At 38.2% G+C, this 18,976-nt stretch overlaps 2 protein-coding genes and 1 pseudogene across 2 annotated transcripts; 2 read left to right on the top strand and 1 right to left on the bottom strand.

Moving 5' to 3' along the window:
* Positions 1 to 60: 60 nt before the first annotated feature.
* LOC137388480 (putative nuclease HARBI1) lies at positions 61 to 1,903 on the bottom strand. Its single transcript, XM_068074965.1, has 3 exons — positions 1,680 to 1,903; positions 1,183 to 1,322; positions 61 to 1,007 (listed from the first exon to the last, which is right to left on the bottom strand). Exons 1-3 carry the CDS (start codon positions 1,901 to 1,903, stop codon positions 61 to 63), a joined length of 1,311 nt encoding a protein of 436 aa, XP_067931066.1.
* Positions 1,904 to 2,512: 609 nt separating this feature from the next.
* On the top strand, positions 2,513 to 3,544 carry LOC137388479 (E3 SUMO-protein ligase KIAA1586-like; annotated as a pseudogene).
* A 693-nt stretch (positions 3,545 to 4,237) lies between these two features.
* On the top strand, positions 4,238 to 7,723 carry LOC137388478 (piggyBac transposable element-derived protein 3-like). The gene is made up of 3 exons (XM_068074964.1): positions 4,238 to 4,341; positions 4,576 to 5,174; positions 7,089 to 7,723. Exons 1-3 carry the CDS (start codon positions 4,238 to 4,240, stop codon positions 7,721 to 7,723), a joined length of 1,338 nt encoding a protein of 445 aa, XP_067931065.1.
* The last annotated feature ends 11,253 nt before the right edge of the window (positions 7,724 to 18,976 follow it).

Below are 18,976 nucleotides of genomic sequence, written 5' to 3'. Positions count from 1 at the left end.
AATTACATTACTATATTTTACAGCATAATAAATATAGTAACTAAATATATAATAAGTTGCTTAGTCAAGCCTTTTCCCGCAACTATTAACGTATTCCACTTGCCAGCTCAGGCTGCCTTCAGCGCTGTTGAAATAATTTTTAAACTGCTCCCTTACAAGTTTTGCGTTGGTTGTGTAATTAGGGCCAGCTATGCGATCTAGGTTGACTAGTGCCATCTGCTTCACTTCTCTCCAGTCTCCCGGGACTACATTGCCAGTGCTATCGTAACTGTCAACAAACCCGGCCGGTATGTAGGTGGCATTGTCAGTCAAGCCTAAGTAATTGTGCAGGCAAACGCAAGCCTGCACAATTTTGTCGACTGTTTCTATGGATGCCCTGATTGGCCTGCGGAAAATCCGCCAGCGAGCGGACATAATGCCAAAAGAGTTGTCGATGGTGCGCCTTGACGCTGACAGACGGTAATTATAAACCTTCTGGTCTTGTGTGAGGATTTGACCTGGATATGGCTTCATCAGCCACGGTTTCAGTGGAAATATGTCGTCACCTAATAGCATGTATGGTAGCAATGTTCCATTCACCGATTTTGCTGAAGGGAGGTCGTGCTTCGCATCATTGAAGCTGTTGAAAAATGATGACTGGCTAAAAATGGCGGCGTCGTTGTCTCTCCCAAAACTGCCAATGCTCACATATGTGAACAGATAATTGGCATCGCACATTGCTAGCAAAACAGTACTATGGAAATGTTTGTAGTTGTAATACAACGATCCACCAAATTTAGGGCAGTCTATCATAATGTGTTTTCCATCTATCGCCCCTAACACATTAGGGAAGTGCCACTTTTCTGTGAATTGTTCACCGATGGTGGCCCATTCTTCCTTGGTCTTTGGCGTACAGAGGTATTTTGAATAAAGACCATCCCATATGGCCTGGCAAACTTCTTTGATAATTTTGCACACAGTGCTACGTCCAATTCGGAAATTGAATGACTGCGACTGTTGTGAATCGCCTGCAAGAGAATTTGCAGCAGTAAGTTTTATGTTGACGATCCAACAGATAAACATGATATATTATCAATGGTGCTGATTGCTTCGGTAATAAAATCTGTTCACGTAAGAAACAAAGCAATACATAAAATAAACCTTAATAGAAACTGGTTGAACAAAAATGATAAATATGGCTACCTGTAGCTAGATACCGGATGGTAAGTGCAAGTCGTTCCTTGTGCGAGATCACCTCTCGACTTCGGCATCGCCTTTCTTTCATATGTGGTGACACCAAACTGAGCAAATGCTCGAACCGCTCTGGTGACATCCGCATATATCTACAAGTACGGCAGATATAAGCGCAGTTCAAGTTAAAATGGAGCCCATAGAACACACGTAGGTGGAAGCGAAGACCATCAGACTTGTACAAGCATCTATTATAATATTCGCATCTCTCTGGTTGTTTTTAGTATTAAACTGTTAAAATACTCATTTCGGTTGGATGAGATGGCTCTTGGCTGGCCCAGAGTCAAGAAGCTAAACATTTATCTAGTGTCGCATAGTCAGGGGGCTTTCATGATAAGAACGACCATATAAAGGTGAATGATACACAATTAATTGCCATCAAAAAGCTAATTTCACGAATAACAAAGCGACCAAACATATTTATATAAATACATCTACGCCCTACAAACCTGAAGAAATACTCTCTGTCGCCACTTGCCAGTTCTCTAAACAAAGAATGGAACTGTCCGTGTGTTTTTTGGCGTTTATAGATGCTTCGAACCCAAAAACTCCGCAATGGTGGCTGTCTTCTTCTTGCTCTTCGTCTCAAATGAAGTAGTACGAGCAATTTTAACGGTCCTTTGAGAGCGGCCATTTTTAAGAAGACCTTGACATTCCAAGGCTTCCTGGCCATACGGTCACCGGCGACGCAGTTTTATGTGAACATAAAACCGCGCCGAGCACCGCAAGTGTTTCGCTGCGCGATATAACCTCCGATATATCGCCGGTGCTTTGCGACGTATATGGGAACCAGGCTTTAAAGGAGTGTACCGTACTTTTTCGGACTATAAACCGCACCCCTATATAAGCCGCATCTGCTATATTTTCCAGAAAACGATAATAAAACAACCCATAGACCGCACCTTTGTATAGGCCGCAGAACTTAGGACGGTGTTTTTTAACACGGCAGCAACTTTCCGGTTTAAAACAGAACAGTGTCTAACGGCACTGTTTGGTATTAACCGACGCTTTTTAACCCAGTGTCTAATGGAACAGTACTGTTAGGCATTGTTTCGTTTTTATTTTCACTGCTAGAAACGCACTAACCAGAGATTCTGGTTAATGCGCCCTAGCGATGAAAGAAAGTCACAGAATAGCCGCACCTTTATATAAGCCGCATGGCTCAAATTATCAGAAAAAGTAGCGGCTAATAGTCCGAAAAGTACGGTACATAAGAGGAGAATGGGCTAATGATGGTGTCACCAACAGTGGAGTTACATATGGTCAACAGCTTGCTTCATCGATGGTAAAGATTTTCAATCATGCAAAGTCTGCTTGCCATAAAGACGCACAAACCAAAAAAGACCAGTCTAAGAAAGATATACCTCCCAATCAAGTGCTTGATAGCAAAGCAAAGTATGCCTCAACTACTGCCAAGCTAATGAGAGCTGCATATTCCCTTGCAAAGCATAATAGGTCTTACAGTTCATACCAAGAATTGTGTGAGTTACAAGAAAGCAATGGCACAAACCTTGGCAAAGGCCTGCATTCAAGATTCTCTGCAACTAACATGGTCGATTGTATATCTAAGGAAATGAGATCTTCTCTTTGTTCAGAAATACTGAAAAACTCTTGTAAGATTAGTGTTATGATGGATGAGTCTACCACAGTAGGAAAAAATCATGTCTTATTTTATAGTTGAAAACAGTATTGCCAGAGACAACTCTTTCTAGTTAAGAATGCTTTGCTTTCCCTTTAGGACTTGTTGAGCTTGAGAGTTTGTGTGCTGAGCCGATAACAGATGCTTGCTTGGCATCACTCAACAACAATGGGTTCACCATGGAATTATTTGAAAAAAACTTGATTGGTGCTTGCTCTGATGGTGCATCTGTGATGCTTGGCTCTTCTTCTGGTGTTTTGCCAAGATTGAAAAGTTTGTTCCCCAGCATTTTCCTATGGCATTGTATGTGTCATTGAGCTTGATATTGGTGATGCAGTTAAATCTGTTTCGTAAATGAATCATGTAAGAAGTTAACTGGACAAACTGTATTCCATATATAGTCAAAGTCCAAAAGCTCAAAGAGAACTAAGGGAGTGTGCTGCTGTGGTCGAGTCAGAGTTACTCAAAATTGGCCGAGTATTATATGTGAGATGGGTAGCATCAAGTTGTCGGAGTCTCACTGCAGTTTAGAAGAGTTACAAAGCATTATATAATCAATTCACAGAGTCTGCCAAGCACGCTGCTAGCTATCATGGTATGACAAAGACTCTGGCGTCCAAGCAATTTGTTTGTCCAAGCAATGCGTCACAGGGGGCCCCACAGAGCCCCCTGTGACACATACGTAACATAACATTTGAGCAGCTGTTGGTGCCTTGTGGAATTATCATGTTCTTATTCAATTTATCTAGAGTACATAAACTGTCCTATATTTTACATACATCGACAATTTTTCACTAGTATACTGGGTTGTGCATTCATAGCCCATCCTGAGAAAGAGCAGGTCTTCAAATAATCTCAAGTCCAAAGTGCATTTCCACTGCCAAAATCATCCTCAATATTGTTTAACAGGATCTGTACTTTACTCAAAATAATTATGTAATAAATCCTTTGATCTCTTGGTCCTGTTCATAAGCAAAATTAATTCATGTTACACCGGTGTAACAGTGGGCCTTTATTCTCATTTCCTGCACTTCCTAGCTTATAGTTGAATTATGACTGACAAACATGCATTGTAAAACTAATCTGCATTGGCTAATATGTGGTAACAATAGTATGCATTGGTGAAGTAGAAATGCCGTCTAATTATGTAGTTCTTTCTGTGTTTAAACTGAGGGTCGTCTCCGATACAAATGGATTATCAAGTAAGGTAAAGGTGGATATTCTTTGCACCAAGTGAGTTGTTTTGACGATGGTATATAAGTTGAGGAGAACTTGAGAAGAGCGTAGTCACAGCGTAGTTGAACATCGTGAGTTCTGTGAAATAGTAGTTCAGTGTAATTAAATTTGTGAATTTTGGTGGTAACCAACATGGCTTCTCGATCTCGCGTGAAAATAGAGGATATACTAGAAATTATTGACGGCAATGACAGTGAAATTGAAGATTATGAGGAGAGTGATTCAGATGAAGATTGGCATCCAGACTTGCAGGTATTTAGTTGTGAATGCTTTATATGTAGGCGTAAGCGCAGCTGGTCTCGATATAATTGTTGCTTTAGGGTGCTAAACTTGTCCTTCAACAACAAAATTAACATCTATAACATTGTTTCTTGATCTACTGTAGACTATTGGTGGTAATGATTGCGAGCCAAGTGATGAAAGTGATGAAGAACCTTTATGTAACACAGTGCAGGCAACTGCACCTACAGCCGGCATGTACCAAAAAGAGTCCGGCTCTCATACCGCTGGAGGGAAAAGGTCTTTCAACCACCAAATTTGGCATTCACCGGTGCCAAAATGGAGGCTCCAGCTAACCAGAATATAAAAACACCATATCAGTACTTTCAACAATTTGTGACTGCTGATATGATTGATGGCATGGTTGACAATACCAACCTCTACAGCACACAAAAAACGGGAAAAAGCATCAACACCACGAAGAAAGAAGTAGAGCAGATGATGGGAATGTATTTTCATATGGGCCTTGTACGAATGAGCAGCGTGAGACAATACTGGGAACAAGGTACCAACTATGTACCAGTAAGTAGTGTAATGCCACGGAATAGGTTCCAACAGCTTACTACCCAACTGCACTTTGTCAACAATAGCAGCATATTAGATGAACAGAAGAAAGACAAGCTTTGGAAAATTCGACCATGGTTAGACAGTCTGAGGGATCAGTGCCTAAAAGTAACAACTGAAGAGCGCAACTCAATTGATGAAATGATGGTACAGTATCGAGGAACAACCAGCCCAATCAGGCAGTATATAAAAAGCAAACCACATCCATGGGGATTCAAGGTATGGGGTAGTGTTGGGCCGGTATCTAATTTAGTGCCAAATCGGATATCCTTGCACATTTTTATCGGTATTCCCGGTATCCTCGGTATTTACTATCTTCGGTATCCTTTGCCAACTAAGAAAGTTCGGTATTGTCGATACTATTGTTCGGTATGTGGTTATCAGTGTGTCTTTAAATGGTTTAAAGTTTAATGGTTTAAACTTTAAATCATAACTGTCTCGAACAACTTTTATCGTTGTGCAAAAAATAGCCTGTGCAAAAAAACATTCTTTAGTCAGCAGTATATTGTTACGGCAAAGAGACTCCTTGTTTTAGAAAGCCAAAAAAAAAGAAAGATGGAAATATAATTTTCATGATAGATGTTTTTGTTTATTCTATTAAAAAATATAGTTATTGATACAAACGTTAGGTATAATAAAGAACAGATAGATAATGGCAAGGGGCTCTCTTTGTTAAATATACTGAAACAGTTTACAGAAATTTTAAGGTAGGGCCACACGAGACAAAATTCTCCCGAAATCGGCGAAATTTGGACGAAACGATTCGTACGAATTGACATTTGGACGAATTCGTCCATCGTTGGTTGCGCACGATGAACGAATCCTGAATTGGACGAAACGTCAGAAATTCCTACAAATCGTTGTTTGATTGGTCGGTTGAAAAGGTTAGTTGAATGTTGAAGGTCGTTTTCTTTTGCGCATGTTTGATCAGATCTAAAAAAGATAACGATTTGTGAGTTTCTAGCCTGCAGTTCCTAACTCGATTTGAAAACTGTAACTGTGTTGGCGATTATATGTAATCAGTAGTACCATGGACGTAATGGATTTATTTAATAGAAATATAACTGTTTTGTAGCCAGACTAATATTTGCTGAAAAGTCAGGTTCCAATATGTATTTAATAGAAATATAACTGTTTTGTAGCTAGGCTAATAATTGCTGAAAACTCAGGTTCAAATTTGTATCGTAATTAGAAGAAAAAGTAAAACGGTTTTGTGGGCAAGCCAAAACCTGCTGTAGTCATACAAAATAACCATTTTGCAATGTAGTACATACGTAATAGTTTGTAATAATATTATCAATGTACAAGCTCTATTCAAAAGTATACTAAAAACCATTTACAACAACAGCCTACTCTAACTACTCAGTGCAACTAGCATTAGTCGTTTTGTAGTTGCGTAGAAACGACCTTAAAACGCGTAGTTATATTGTAGGCGCCGAAATTAACTTACGTGTACATTCCGCAACCGATTTAGGAATTGCGGCTAGAAACTTACAAATCGTTATCTTTTTTAGATCTGACCCGCATGTTTGTACTGAAGCAAATGATTGAAACGGAATCGGCTTCAATTTATCACCGCGTTATGATTGGCTAGTTGAAAGTTAGTTTTGTACGAATCTGTGGTGGAGAAACTCCGTATGGCAGGTCAGAAATTTCGTTCGAATGGAATTTCCCAGATTAGTTGAAATTACACGATATGTGTGGCCCGGCCTTTACTATCAAACATTGTAATCAGGTAATGCAATCACATAATTATACACAGTCCAATTAGAGTCCAGTCTCGTTAGAGTCTTTACACATCCTCCCATCTGTGGAAAACTCCCAAACCTTCGAGGTTGGTGGCATTATCAATGTAACGTAATATAATACTAGATACAGTAAGCGTGAAAATTTTCGTTGAATTTGTTGGCCAATGCGTGCTGAGATTAGCATGTTCGCCACGAAGCGTTTTAAAAATCTCTCTGAATATCCGTATAACCATTTACCGGTAGGCTTTTACGGATAAATACCGATCATATCAAACCGGCCGCGGATACCTAGCTGTCACCGAAAATGATTGGTTTCCTCGGATACCAAGAATCCCTCGGTATCGGTAAGAGCGGATAACCCAATACCGGCCCAACACTAGTATGGGGTAGAGCTGGTACCAGCGGAATGCTCTTTGACTTTGACATTTATCAAGGTGGCGATGGCACCCGAAGCCATCTTGGCCAAGGTAGAGATGTAGTGATGAAGCTTGTCTCTACACTAGCAAAGAATTCAAACTATAAGATCTATGCAGTCAATTTATTTACCAGTGTTCCACTCTTGGAGAAACTTTTAGGGTGGGAATTACAGTACACTGGCACTGTCAGACAGAATCGGCTTCCAAACTGTAACATTAAAGGTGAAAAAGAGCTCAAGAAGGAAGGCAGAGGGTCATTTGACTTTCGGGTCGAAGACACTCACAACATTTCGGCTGTTAAATGGTTTGACAACCGAGCAGTGACATTGCTCTCGACCCATACCTGTGTAGAGCCACTGCGCATGGCTGGAAGATGGGACAAGACGGCAAAGAAAAGGATTAATGTTTCCATGCCTGCAATTGTGGCAGATTACAACAACCACATGGGTGGTATTACCATACTCGACTCCTTTCTGGCAAAGTACCGATTTAGAATGCGGTCTAGGAGATGGTATATCTACCTCTCTTGGCATTTTCTCTCCGTGGCTCTGGTCAATAGTTGGCTAATGTACAAGCGAGAATGCCGCTTGTTGCAGCTTCCAGACCAATAAATGCTCTCGCAGCGCAAGTTTCAGGCTATAGTAGCTGAGTGCCTGGTATCAGTTGACAGCGACAAGAAGCGTGGCCGACGCACATCTTCTAACCCGCTGATAACCAAGCAAAAGGTTGTGAACATTCCATGTGCTGATGTGAGAAAAGATCAAGTGGCCTATTGGCCAGCAAAGAGTGAAAAGAGAGTAAGGTGTAGGCTGTGTGAAATAAATAACACTAACACAATGTGCAGTAAATGTGGTGTGCCGTTGAGCTTTGTGGAGGGACGTAATTGTTTCGTGGACTTCCATGCTTAAGAGTTGCCATGTACATGATTCAAAAAGGACCTGCTCAACTGTAACAGTTCACAATCTTATTGTCCTATCATTTATGTCATTTCAGTGATACTGGCACATGCAATTTTATAATTATAATAAAACATTCAATATTCAACTCTTGCTCTTAATTTACACTGTAATGCCCAATGTGACATATTCGTCACAAAGCAAAAAACATTAAAAAAGACATGATGATTTTTTTCTTTTTACCCTTGCAAAAAGGAAGCTGAAACAAACTAGATTACAAAAAAATATCATCTTTTTTTTATCGTGGCTTCAACCACCTGGGTTCTGCGGGGCTATCATGGTATGACAAAGACTCTGGCGTCCAAGCAAATTGTTCAGTCGCTTGCCATCCTGGTTGATGCCTTGGGTGCTGTGCCAGAGCGTTCCCATGCTTTACAGAAAGAAGACTGTAATCATGGCACTGCATATAGACTCTTTAGGCGTGCCAGCAATGCTCTCAAGCACCAAAAAGATGGTAAGATGGGTGATTGCTACCAAGCTGTCATGAATTGTGATGAGCTATTCAATGGTGTGGAGTTTCAACATAAGGGTAGCTACCTAAACAAACCGACCTTTTTGCAAGCTTATTGACAACCTTTCCAGCGCCTCTATAGCAATGAAAACATTTCCATAGGTACCACACCACAAATTGTACCTAGATCAATAACTTAAACAGTTGAGAGAGAAATAAATCAAAAAAACAGTTTCAGACATTTCTTGAAGAGATTGATATTCTGTCTCCTGCCAAATGGCCAAGTGATGTTGAGAGTCCATGGCTACATGGAGAGGGTGTACTGAAGGCCCTTTGTGCACGATTTAGCCTATATGTTGCCCATTGTCTCTCTCAATTACGAGATTATGTTGACACCCTTGAGATAGTACCAGAGAAGATATTGAAACTTAAAAGCATTGTAAACACACTACCTATATCAAGTGCAGATTGTGAGAGGGGTTTCAGCACCATGAACTCAATCTGTAGTGACATCAGAAACCGCCTTACCCCTCCCATAGACTAGCAACCTTCTCTTCAATTCTTTTGTGGGCCTTCCTGTATCATTGTTTAATCCAGACAAATATGTGAAGGTGTGGTTGAAATCTCATCATTCTGCTGATGAAGAGCAGACACGAGTCGCTAGATACTCATATAATAAAAGGTATGAGAAGTTATGGAACCTTTTCTAGCCTGTTTGTGTAATCTTATCAGAAAAGCATTTTTACTGATTACTGCGATTACTGCTTCGGTCAGCTAACAAAAAAAAACGATCTAACAGAGTTCTCTTTCTGATATAGCCGAGGTATGTTACCCATTTGGTCAATTAGTAATATAAGAATTCGCAAAACCTGCATGCGGTATTTCTATATGAACTACATTTCTATATGACAAAGGTTTGGACTCAACACGCATTATTGACTATTTGAGAATATATGAGAAGTCCACTGTTGAGGCAAATTTTTATGCTATGAAAGGTTTTGTCTGTTGCACATTTTTTTGTTAAAATGCCAGACATTCCTCAAATTATAAACAGTAGCAAGAAAAATCTCATTATGATTGGATTTAAGTTTTATGGTGTGTTTAATACAGCCAATTATTGCGAGAAATTGGATAAACTTGTCCTTTGATTCTATTATGTAATATGTATATTTGTTGTAATATTTATTATGCAATCAGTAAGAATTAAGCATCGGTTAAAACTATCAATGGCCTTAATGCGAGTAAAATTGGTCAGTATAAATCAATTTGAACTAATGCATGTAAGGCCCTTGAAAAATGTAAGGATGAGTCAACACTTTTGTCCAGCACTATATCTAAAGATTCTTTGTTACTTAATCTGAGTTTTATTTAATATGGTAGTAAATGGTATGGCTTGCATAAACCACGCCCAGCTTGTCATGAACGATCATGGCAATGTGCTGTTCTAATAAAGGACTGTAGTGGACTTTTTCCGGCAAAGAGCAAAAGGATCAAACCAAATTAGGAGCTACCACCAGTTTGTCTTTTCGTCAGAAAGATTAGGTATATTGTTTTGTATTCTTGTTCATCCTGAATTATTGTCTCTGAAATACACCATAGGGAAACTGTTGTATATCAATACTGTTGTACAATACATGTAATACTAATAGTCTAATAGACAGTGTTTGCAGTCATCGTTTTTTTGCTGCACACAATGTCCAATTGAAAAAGCATGACAATAGCCTGGTAAGTGAAGATATACAGCTAATGTCTGCAGATTCAGCCAGGTCAGGGCAGCCCAAAACCATTCCGCGACCTGGTCTGAGTGTTGAATGTCAGCAATATCTTTTTAAAATCATAAAGTTCTGTGATGATAGCAGAAGAGAGCTCGTGTGCCGTGCCCCATTCAACAGCCATCACAGCTCAATACGTCTGCTGCAACTACTGCAGAGTCCAAAAAGACTACTAATAAAACTACTAAGGCTACCTCTACTGCCCTCGAGTAGGAATTATTAGTTAACCCTGTGGTGCCTGGTGTCCCATATTTGGCACACTAACTTTGAACCAAAACTAAGCCCATCAGCAATGTGAATTGGGCCTTTTTTCCTTGTTGCATGGCTGGGTGGTTCTTCTTTGGTATGGCACTACATTTTATAATGGTTGGTTACCATACTAAGGCTCCTTTCTTAGTTCTTGAAGTCGGCCATTTTCTCGAAAGATTTGTACCTGTGAACACCCTGATATTCTTCCCTCCCATTCACCAGTTTCAAGGTATGTATTAGAACAATTGTGGTTTATTACATTAGAATATGCTTTACTTTTTTAGTCTATCATAAATTCATCTCAGAAATAATATATTTAATATGTTTAACAATTAGGGGAATGTAGATGTGTCAAAAATGGCACGTTGGGAATTACAAGTCAGTCAATATTCCAATGTGTGGCGGCTTAGTGAATTACTAAAACAGCCATTCGTTACTAGAGTATTACTGACAACTAAAAAATAGATATCATAAATCTTGAAAGGCTGTTGTGCAACCATTTACAAGCCAGTGCGATATTAATTTCCTTTTTTCATCTGATATTTAGATTATAATGACAGACAAACAAAAGCAACTCACTGTTCAGAAGGTGCTGGAAATAATTGATGGAGATGAAAGTGACTTTGGAGAGTTTGAAGAACGTGATGATGAAGAGTTTTTACCCGCACAAGATCAACCAAACGTATCTGTAAGTTTCCGTTTGAAATGATGCTAATGAGATGTGCATACATGTATTACAAACCCACATGTAGGCTGCATGCACACATAAAATGGCTTTCAATTGTACTGCAGATCAAAAGTTCGTTTCAATTATATTGCAGATCAAAATTGTAGTGAAAAAAAAGTTTTCATATTTGCTAATGCAAACAATGCTGTCATCAATAAATTGTAGGATGACAACTCAAGTGGCGAGGAAGAAAGCAATCTCTTATTGAATGAATTGGCAGTACCTGAAGCACGCAAACAAGACAAAAGTGTTCAACAAAGCCGACCTGTTTACAGGTGGAGGAAAAGAGATTTTGTTGCGCCTGATGTAGAGTATGCAGGTCTACACACAGCACCACCTATAGATATTGTCACTCCCTTACTTTATTTTCAAAAATTCATTGGTATTAGCATGATAGCAACCATTGTTGAACAAACAAACTTGTACAGTGTGCAGACGGCAAGAGCACTGTACAGTGCCAGAATTGAAATGTCCGGCTCTGTCTAAACAAAGACAGAAACTGCTTCCAGGCATATCATCTTTAGTTGGTGTTTAATTATATATTTCTTACATGTGCGTGTGTTACTTATCATTGTCATTACATTATTACTTTGTAATGTACATGTATGTTTTTGTTCACAGTAGAGCTGGTTTTTATTATTTGTTTACTGTATATTCGGCTATTGAAAACTATTATTATTATTATGGTTGTAAATGCTATTATTATATTATTGTATTATTATAATTTTAATTTTCTTCAGTAAGTATTTGCATTGAAAGTGTTCATAACATAAAATCTGTGTTTATTTGGCATATCTGATTAGTTGTATCTATTACCCAATGTGCCAAATTTGGCACATTAAAAAAATGCACAAAAAAAACTCTGTTCTTATAATGACATGTAGTATGGTTAAAGGGTGTCTAAATAGTCTGAAAGGCAAGCAGAAAAAATATTTATAGCATTATTTCTAGGTCTGGGTACCACAGGGTTAAACAGCAGGCGTTATTAGTTACGATAATTCTTTGGTCAAATTTAACTTGCTTGATTTGAACAAACTGGCTCACTAACCAAATTTGAATTCAACTGAGAATTTGTGAAACAAAATTAGTGCCTTAATCAACAAAGTTAGTTTTGTAGGCACAGCTACAAAGCTGAAGACCTGACAGACATATCCAGACGCTGTCAAACTACGATTGAGAACAGAATAAAATTGCAAATATAAGGCCTTGAATGCAGCATGTTTGTTTTCTATGAAGGACCATAAAAAATTGGATCCTGTTTCTGAAGATACATGAACAGCTAGCATTTCAAGATTCATATTTATAATAGTCTCATCATTAGATTATTTACAATGTTGACATCATGAGAACCGATGTGCGAACTTCTGCATTTTTTGTTTAACAACAGTCACAAGTTGACGTTAGTACTAAGTAAAACAAAGGGGCTTTCAAAATTTGAATTACTATTATAGAGCTAGATTTGGATTCAAAAAAACTAAGCCTTAACTTCATAAAAATGACTTCAATGTGCAAAAACTGACACAAAAATTTTAAAAAATGAAAAAGCAACAGGCAGTGTAAAAACGGATAACAGAAGACACCCATGGAAATCATCCAGCGAAAATCATCAAAAGCCTTATGCAAACAAATATAAAATAGTTGCGAAAGATTCAAATGGCAAAAGTAAAAACTCGCCTGTCATGCACCAAAAAATTATACCATTTCCGATTAAAAAAAGGTATATTATATAAATAGCACCCTTCAAAAATAGATAAGAAATTACGTTTACCAATAAATCGAAGCAATAAAACTAAACACAACTTTAAAACAGTTAAAACACAGCTACAAAAATAGCTCACATTGGGAGAGACAAATCTAAACACCAAAATGACCTTGCCACTCCAACAGTATTATTCACACAGACAGAGGAGCTGATTAGGAGCATGACACTACCAGATACTCAACAACAAGGAAATAGCAACTAATGTAAAAGAAAATGGAACCAACAACAAAACAAGTTCAGCTACCCAAAGTAAAAATGCTGTGCCTCGGTAGGATTTAGGCAAACTAGATGCCCGAACATGCACACTTAACCCCCATAAATGTATACGATAAATTAAAAAGCAGAATTGTTGGTCAGTCAACACTAGTCTAGAAGATGTTTGTAAATGTGGTAAAGTTGTCAGTAAAAGTTCAGAGCTAGAATTCTTTTTTGCAGAAGTCAAAACAAAATATTTCTGAACAACTCTATATTTCATTACAGTGCCAAGTAAAGGTGCGTTTACACCAGGCTGATTTGTCGGAGTTGTTTCAACTCCGACAAAATCGGCCTGGTGTAGAAGGCAAATAGGTTATAAAAAACTGCCTTGTCTTTGTCACCGAAATAAAATCGGTGAAATGCTACATACTATGTTGGTCCGATTTTGACGGCCATCCTTGTCGGAGTGAAACAATAAATTGACCAATCATATCTCGTAATATTGCAAAATTTCGCAATTGCGCGGGGAAATATAATCACAAGGCATGGCTGTTTATTCCGTTGTACCTAAAGATCAGTTAAAATTAGCATTGAACTCACCGAGTTCTGAGCAGTTAATAGCAGAGTTACAACCACGGTTTTACATATGGAACCATACGCATCCGGAGCATTTTTCACAGGCTCAAGGACAGTATGTGGATTTGACCAAGTCGCTGAACAGTACAGGTTAGTAGGTCTAGCAATAGTGCGCAGTGCAGTGTTATTGTGTAAACAGCTGATCTAGCAAAGGTAGTAAACATTTAGTAATTAAGCATTATTAATGTTTATGTTAATAGTTTGTTTATTACAACAAATTTAATAATAATCGCTTTTAGTTGAACCCTCGCCAAACTGCAACCTATTTTAATCAATGTTGATGGTTTTATTAGAGATCACTCACATTTACCTACACAAGAATTCAATGTGTTAATTATTTATTTAGTTTTTCGTCTCATTTTAGTTCAAATTGTCAAAGCCAAATATCAAGGGCTGCGTACGTACGGGCTGAAAGAATATAAAAAAGTACTCAGTATCCAGAGGTCAGGTGCAGGGGCTGGAGATGCTTATCGACCATCTTGGCCATATTACACCAGCCTAATGTTCCTTTCAGCGACGGTGCATGTCAATCAGACTGAGTCTAGTATTGAGATGCCTAGTGAAGGTACGTAGTTCATTTACACAGTTTTACAAATTGTACATGGTACATTTAACAATACCCACGCTACTGTATGACAAATCAGCAAATATCTTATATTCGTCATCTTTTTCAGCACCCACAGACTCAGCCAGTCAAGCTGACATGGATAGATCAGATTCACTGGTGTTAGCTGTACCAATTGCCTCGTCTCCCAGACTCGAGGAACTGAACGGTGAAAGTGCGCCCGAACCTGAAACTGCAGTTCAGTCATCCGGTCGCTGAAGCGGAAGAGGTCGGAGCCCCAAGAAACTAGAGCTAAAGCTTTAAAAGCTATAACAGAGACTATGATGACAGTGCAAGAAAGTAGAAACACAAAATTAGATGAGTTTGACTATGCTGGCAAGATGATTGCTGAGCAGCTCCGCCAAATTTCAAACAAACAAGTAGCCTCGACCGCATTGTTGAAGATTCAACAAATTCTTCATGAGGCTCGGTTTCAAGAGCAACCACAGGCACCTATATATGGTCAATCAACTGAAGCGGACACTGATCCGAGCTATTTAATATTATAGTACCATCAAGTTTTATATAATCATAAGCTTATACTTTCTGCATATATGCCTCTTTTATGGGAATACAGTGCACCCTCGGGATACGATTACCCTGATATACGATTTTTTCACCTTACGAAGTTGAACATTGTGAGATCTTCACCTCGCTATACGAATTTTATTTCACAATACGATTTTGAAAAAAGTTTCGCCCGAGTTCAAATTTGGCGGTCGGTGTGCTCATAACGCACGTCGAAATAACAAAGACACCGAATTACAGTTTGCCGAAAACATTTTCAGAACGTTTAGAAGAGATACGATGATCGAGTTCTCGCAGGACAGCATTTCGCGTGGAAGTTTCGTGTAAAATACGCGAGCGAGAGCAAATATTCATTTTCAGCGTTATACTCTCTTTTACTATAAACTTTTAGTCAGCATACGTATATAACTACCAGTATCCATATTTAATCTATTAGCTATGGAATCTGATACCGATACAAACGTTACAGAACGAAGAAAAAATGATTTCCATGTCAACAAAGTTGGAAGTCATAAATAAGAAGAAAGCGCCCGTATTGTTAATATTGTCAAGGAATATGGTCTTAACTAATCAGAATTTGCAATTATTATTAAAGCAAGCATAAGGAGGAGCTTACGACTGACGATTTGAAACAGTTGGAAGGCCATGCACGGGATTAGCATTAAAGAGGAGCAACCCTTTAGTATGGGCGAGGGCCGAGGAACTAGAAGATACAGAAAAACCTACATTGGCAGAAATATTTCAAGTGTTTAATTTACTGTTGTGGACTGGTACATAAAACCAATGCGTGTGGAATGTATATCATTATTTATATTTTTGTGGCATGTTTTATTTATTTCATTTTATGTTTTATTTATTTCATTTTGATTTTGTTTTATTTTCTTGTTCAACCATGTCTTTGCAGTCCAGCCTGTTTTCTACTACGTAAATACAATTCATCGTATGTATGTAACTCATATATAACTAGCTACTCAAGATAGTTGACGCATCCACATTACTTTCTGAAACTTGCTAAAGCCCTGTCCTCTAGGGTATAAATACGTCCAAACTTTGTATGTTTGGTTACATTGACTCTTGTGCACATTTCATACCAGACAAACTACATGTACTGTACCACCTTCTCTGGATCCTTTTACAAACGCTAGCTAGCTAGCAATTTTCTGCATTGCACCATTAACCTTTTCTTTTAAATCAGTAAAAAAATTGGACAGGAATGGACAACTTCTTTTAGCCTGCTAAAAAATTCCAATTCATTACGTTGTAAATTTATTTTCAAGTGTACAGCAACATAATTAGCATTAATACGCTTTTGCCTCCTCTCTGCTTTACTCGCTACATGTTCCTGCTGAAGCCACGTTACTCCAAGGGTTTGTACACCCTGTATAGCAATTAGAAAAAAAATTTTTTTCGGTAGCCATTAAATGGTCAAGTGTGCGAGAGGCCGCTTTCGATAACTGCATCGCTCGGCGTAATTGATTTAGGTTGAAAAAGGTTTCAACCAGACACGCTAAATTTTAGTCCATAAGTCCATTTGGTCCATAACCATATATTATATATTAAATCTATCCCTTTTTTGCCTTTATTTCAAATATGTAAATAAAGCAGTTTATAAAATTATGTTTTTAAATCACTATGTAGGCTAAAATCTGAACATTTCATTTTTTGAATTTACAACATTTCAAAAAATTGAAATGATCAGAAGTCAGCCTACATAATTATTAAAAAACATAATTTAACAGCTGCTTCGTTTATATATGTGAAACAAGGACAAAAATAGGAGAAATTTAATATATAATTTATGGCCATGGACTAAATTTATAGACTATATTTACAGTGGATAGCAAAGTTTGTAAATGAGATTTTTAGTTTCCCAGAAAAGGGGTCCAGTTTATTTTGCACACCACTGCATATGTCATAAGTGTGTGAGAATGTTTCTACACAGATCAATAGGATTCAAATGTTCAATAAACATGCACTTTAGACACTGTCTGCACCATTGAGCCAAATGTTTAACTGCTGTACAGTAGATGGCAAACACTATAATTGCTGCGATCAAATGAGCTCCTGTAGTGTTGGTTGATGTACATCGAATATAATAATAATTCATCAATCCATGACTGTGTTACCATTGCTTGACAGATCTAAAACAGAGGTAATTCTCATTCACTACTGCAAGAGACAGTCTTAGATATGCTCAGCAAACTATAGGTGAACCGTGTGAAAATTTTTGAAATGATTGCAATTATTTGTATCACTGTACACAAATTGCTGATGGGAGATGTCAGATCATAAGAGATGAATCTCAAGCAGCCTAGTTATAAAATGCTTTAAATTAAGCTTACTTGTATCATTGTAACAATGCGTACTCTCTCTCTGCCACCAGACTGCTCCATCTTTGTTGAAATAATCACAGTACTGTTCCTGAACCATCTTAGCAGCTTCAGTTGGTCTAATGGGTCGAGCTTCAACACTAGGTATAGTGTCTGCTATATTAGACGGTTCTCGAGGTAATGGTGGCGCTGTTCCTTCAGGAGGATGGCAAGAACTACGAACGAGATTGTGAAGAGCCCGGCAAGCCAATACAATGGTTCTAGTTTTATCTGGTTGAAGGTCAATGCGACGAAGTAAAATTCGCCATGTCGAAGAGAAAATTCCAAAAGAGTTTTCAATTAGTCTTCTAACCCGTGACAATTGGTAATTAAAAATTCTTCTCTCATCTGTCAAAATTGGTAATTAAAAATTCTTCTCTCATCTGTCAAAACCCTTTTCGGATATGGTCGCATCAAGTGAGATTTTAAAGGAACGGCCTCATCGGCTAATATTATATAAGGTAAAGGTTCTTTACACCCTGGCAACAAGCGTGCAGGCGGTACATTAATATTATTGCTGGTCAATGATGCCTGCAGCATACTGACTTCAAAAATACCTCCATCTCAAGCTCGACCTTGTGCCCCAACATCAACATACGTAAAAGAGTAATTGGCGTCACACATAGCCAGCAAGATAATTGATTCCTGTCCCTTGTAGTTATGGTACTCAGACCCAGCACGCCAAGGCTTGTTCATCATGGCATGTTTGCCGTCAACGGCACCAATGGCATTTGGGAAATTCCATTTCTGTTCCAAATCAGTCGAGATGTTGAGCCATTCTGGCACACTAGACGGAGTTTTAATAAAGTCATCTTTTAAACAATTGTATACTGCTCTTGAAGTTTCGGAAATTATTTGTGATAAGCTAGCAACTGAGATGTACCATTCATAATGCAGCTGAGTTAAACTAGCGCCAGCAGCTAAATATCTCAGTGTTACCATCAATATTTCTTCGGCAGTAATAACTTCTCTATAGTGGGTATCTAGCTTCTTTATTTCTAGCTCCACTTTCGATAAAACTAAGCAAAACTCTTCTTTAGTCAATCGGAAGTCATTTTGGAACGTGCCAACCCGGTTGGACGGTAGCTTGTCATCGCCAGTAGCATCGATTACATTTGGCACAGTTGAATAAAAAGGACCATGTATTGTACGTGATCCAGTACTTGGACCGACCCATGGTTTACCCTTTCTCAAATCTTCCTACAAATACACAGAACATGCAGAGGTACAATCATGTGAAAAGTCGGGTTGGGTCAAAAATCGAGGAAAGATTTTCCCGAAAATTAATAGGCAATGTATATTATGAGCAATCTTTATTGTGGAATCAATAGTCATATTTTACAATATGTTTTCCACAAGGTACCACAGCAAGTAAACTAACTAAAAAGCAGTGTACAACAAAAAGTATTGTTTAAACAAAAAGTGGACAAAAAAAACTCTGTGAAAATAATTCTGCATATCTATGACAACAAATTTCTAGTTATGAAAACAGCCAACGTATAATGTTAAAATAAGAAAGACTAGATGGTGAATGGTATTATTGGTCAGACGATAGTAAGAGTAGTTTGAGTTTGGTTTTAAAAGATTTTACAGGTGTTGTAGGGTAGAACACATG

The sequence above is a fragment of the Watersipora subatra genome, chromosome 2 (genome assembly GCF_963576615.1).
Source record: "Watersipora subatra chromosome 2, tzWatSuba1.1, whole genome shotgun sequence".
Lineage (NCBI taxonomy): Eukaryota > Metazoa > Bryozoa > Gymnolaemata > Cheilostomatida > Watersiporidae > Watersipora > Watersipora subatra.
This window is presented reverse-complemented; position numbering and strand designations above follow the sequence as displayed.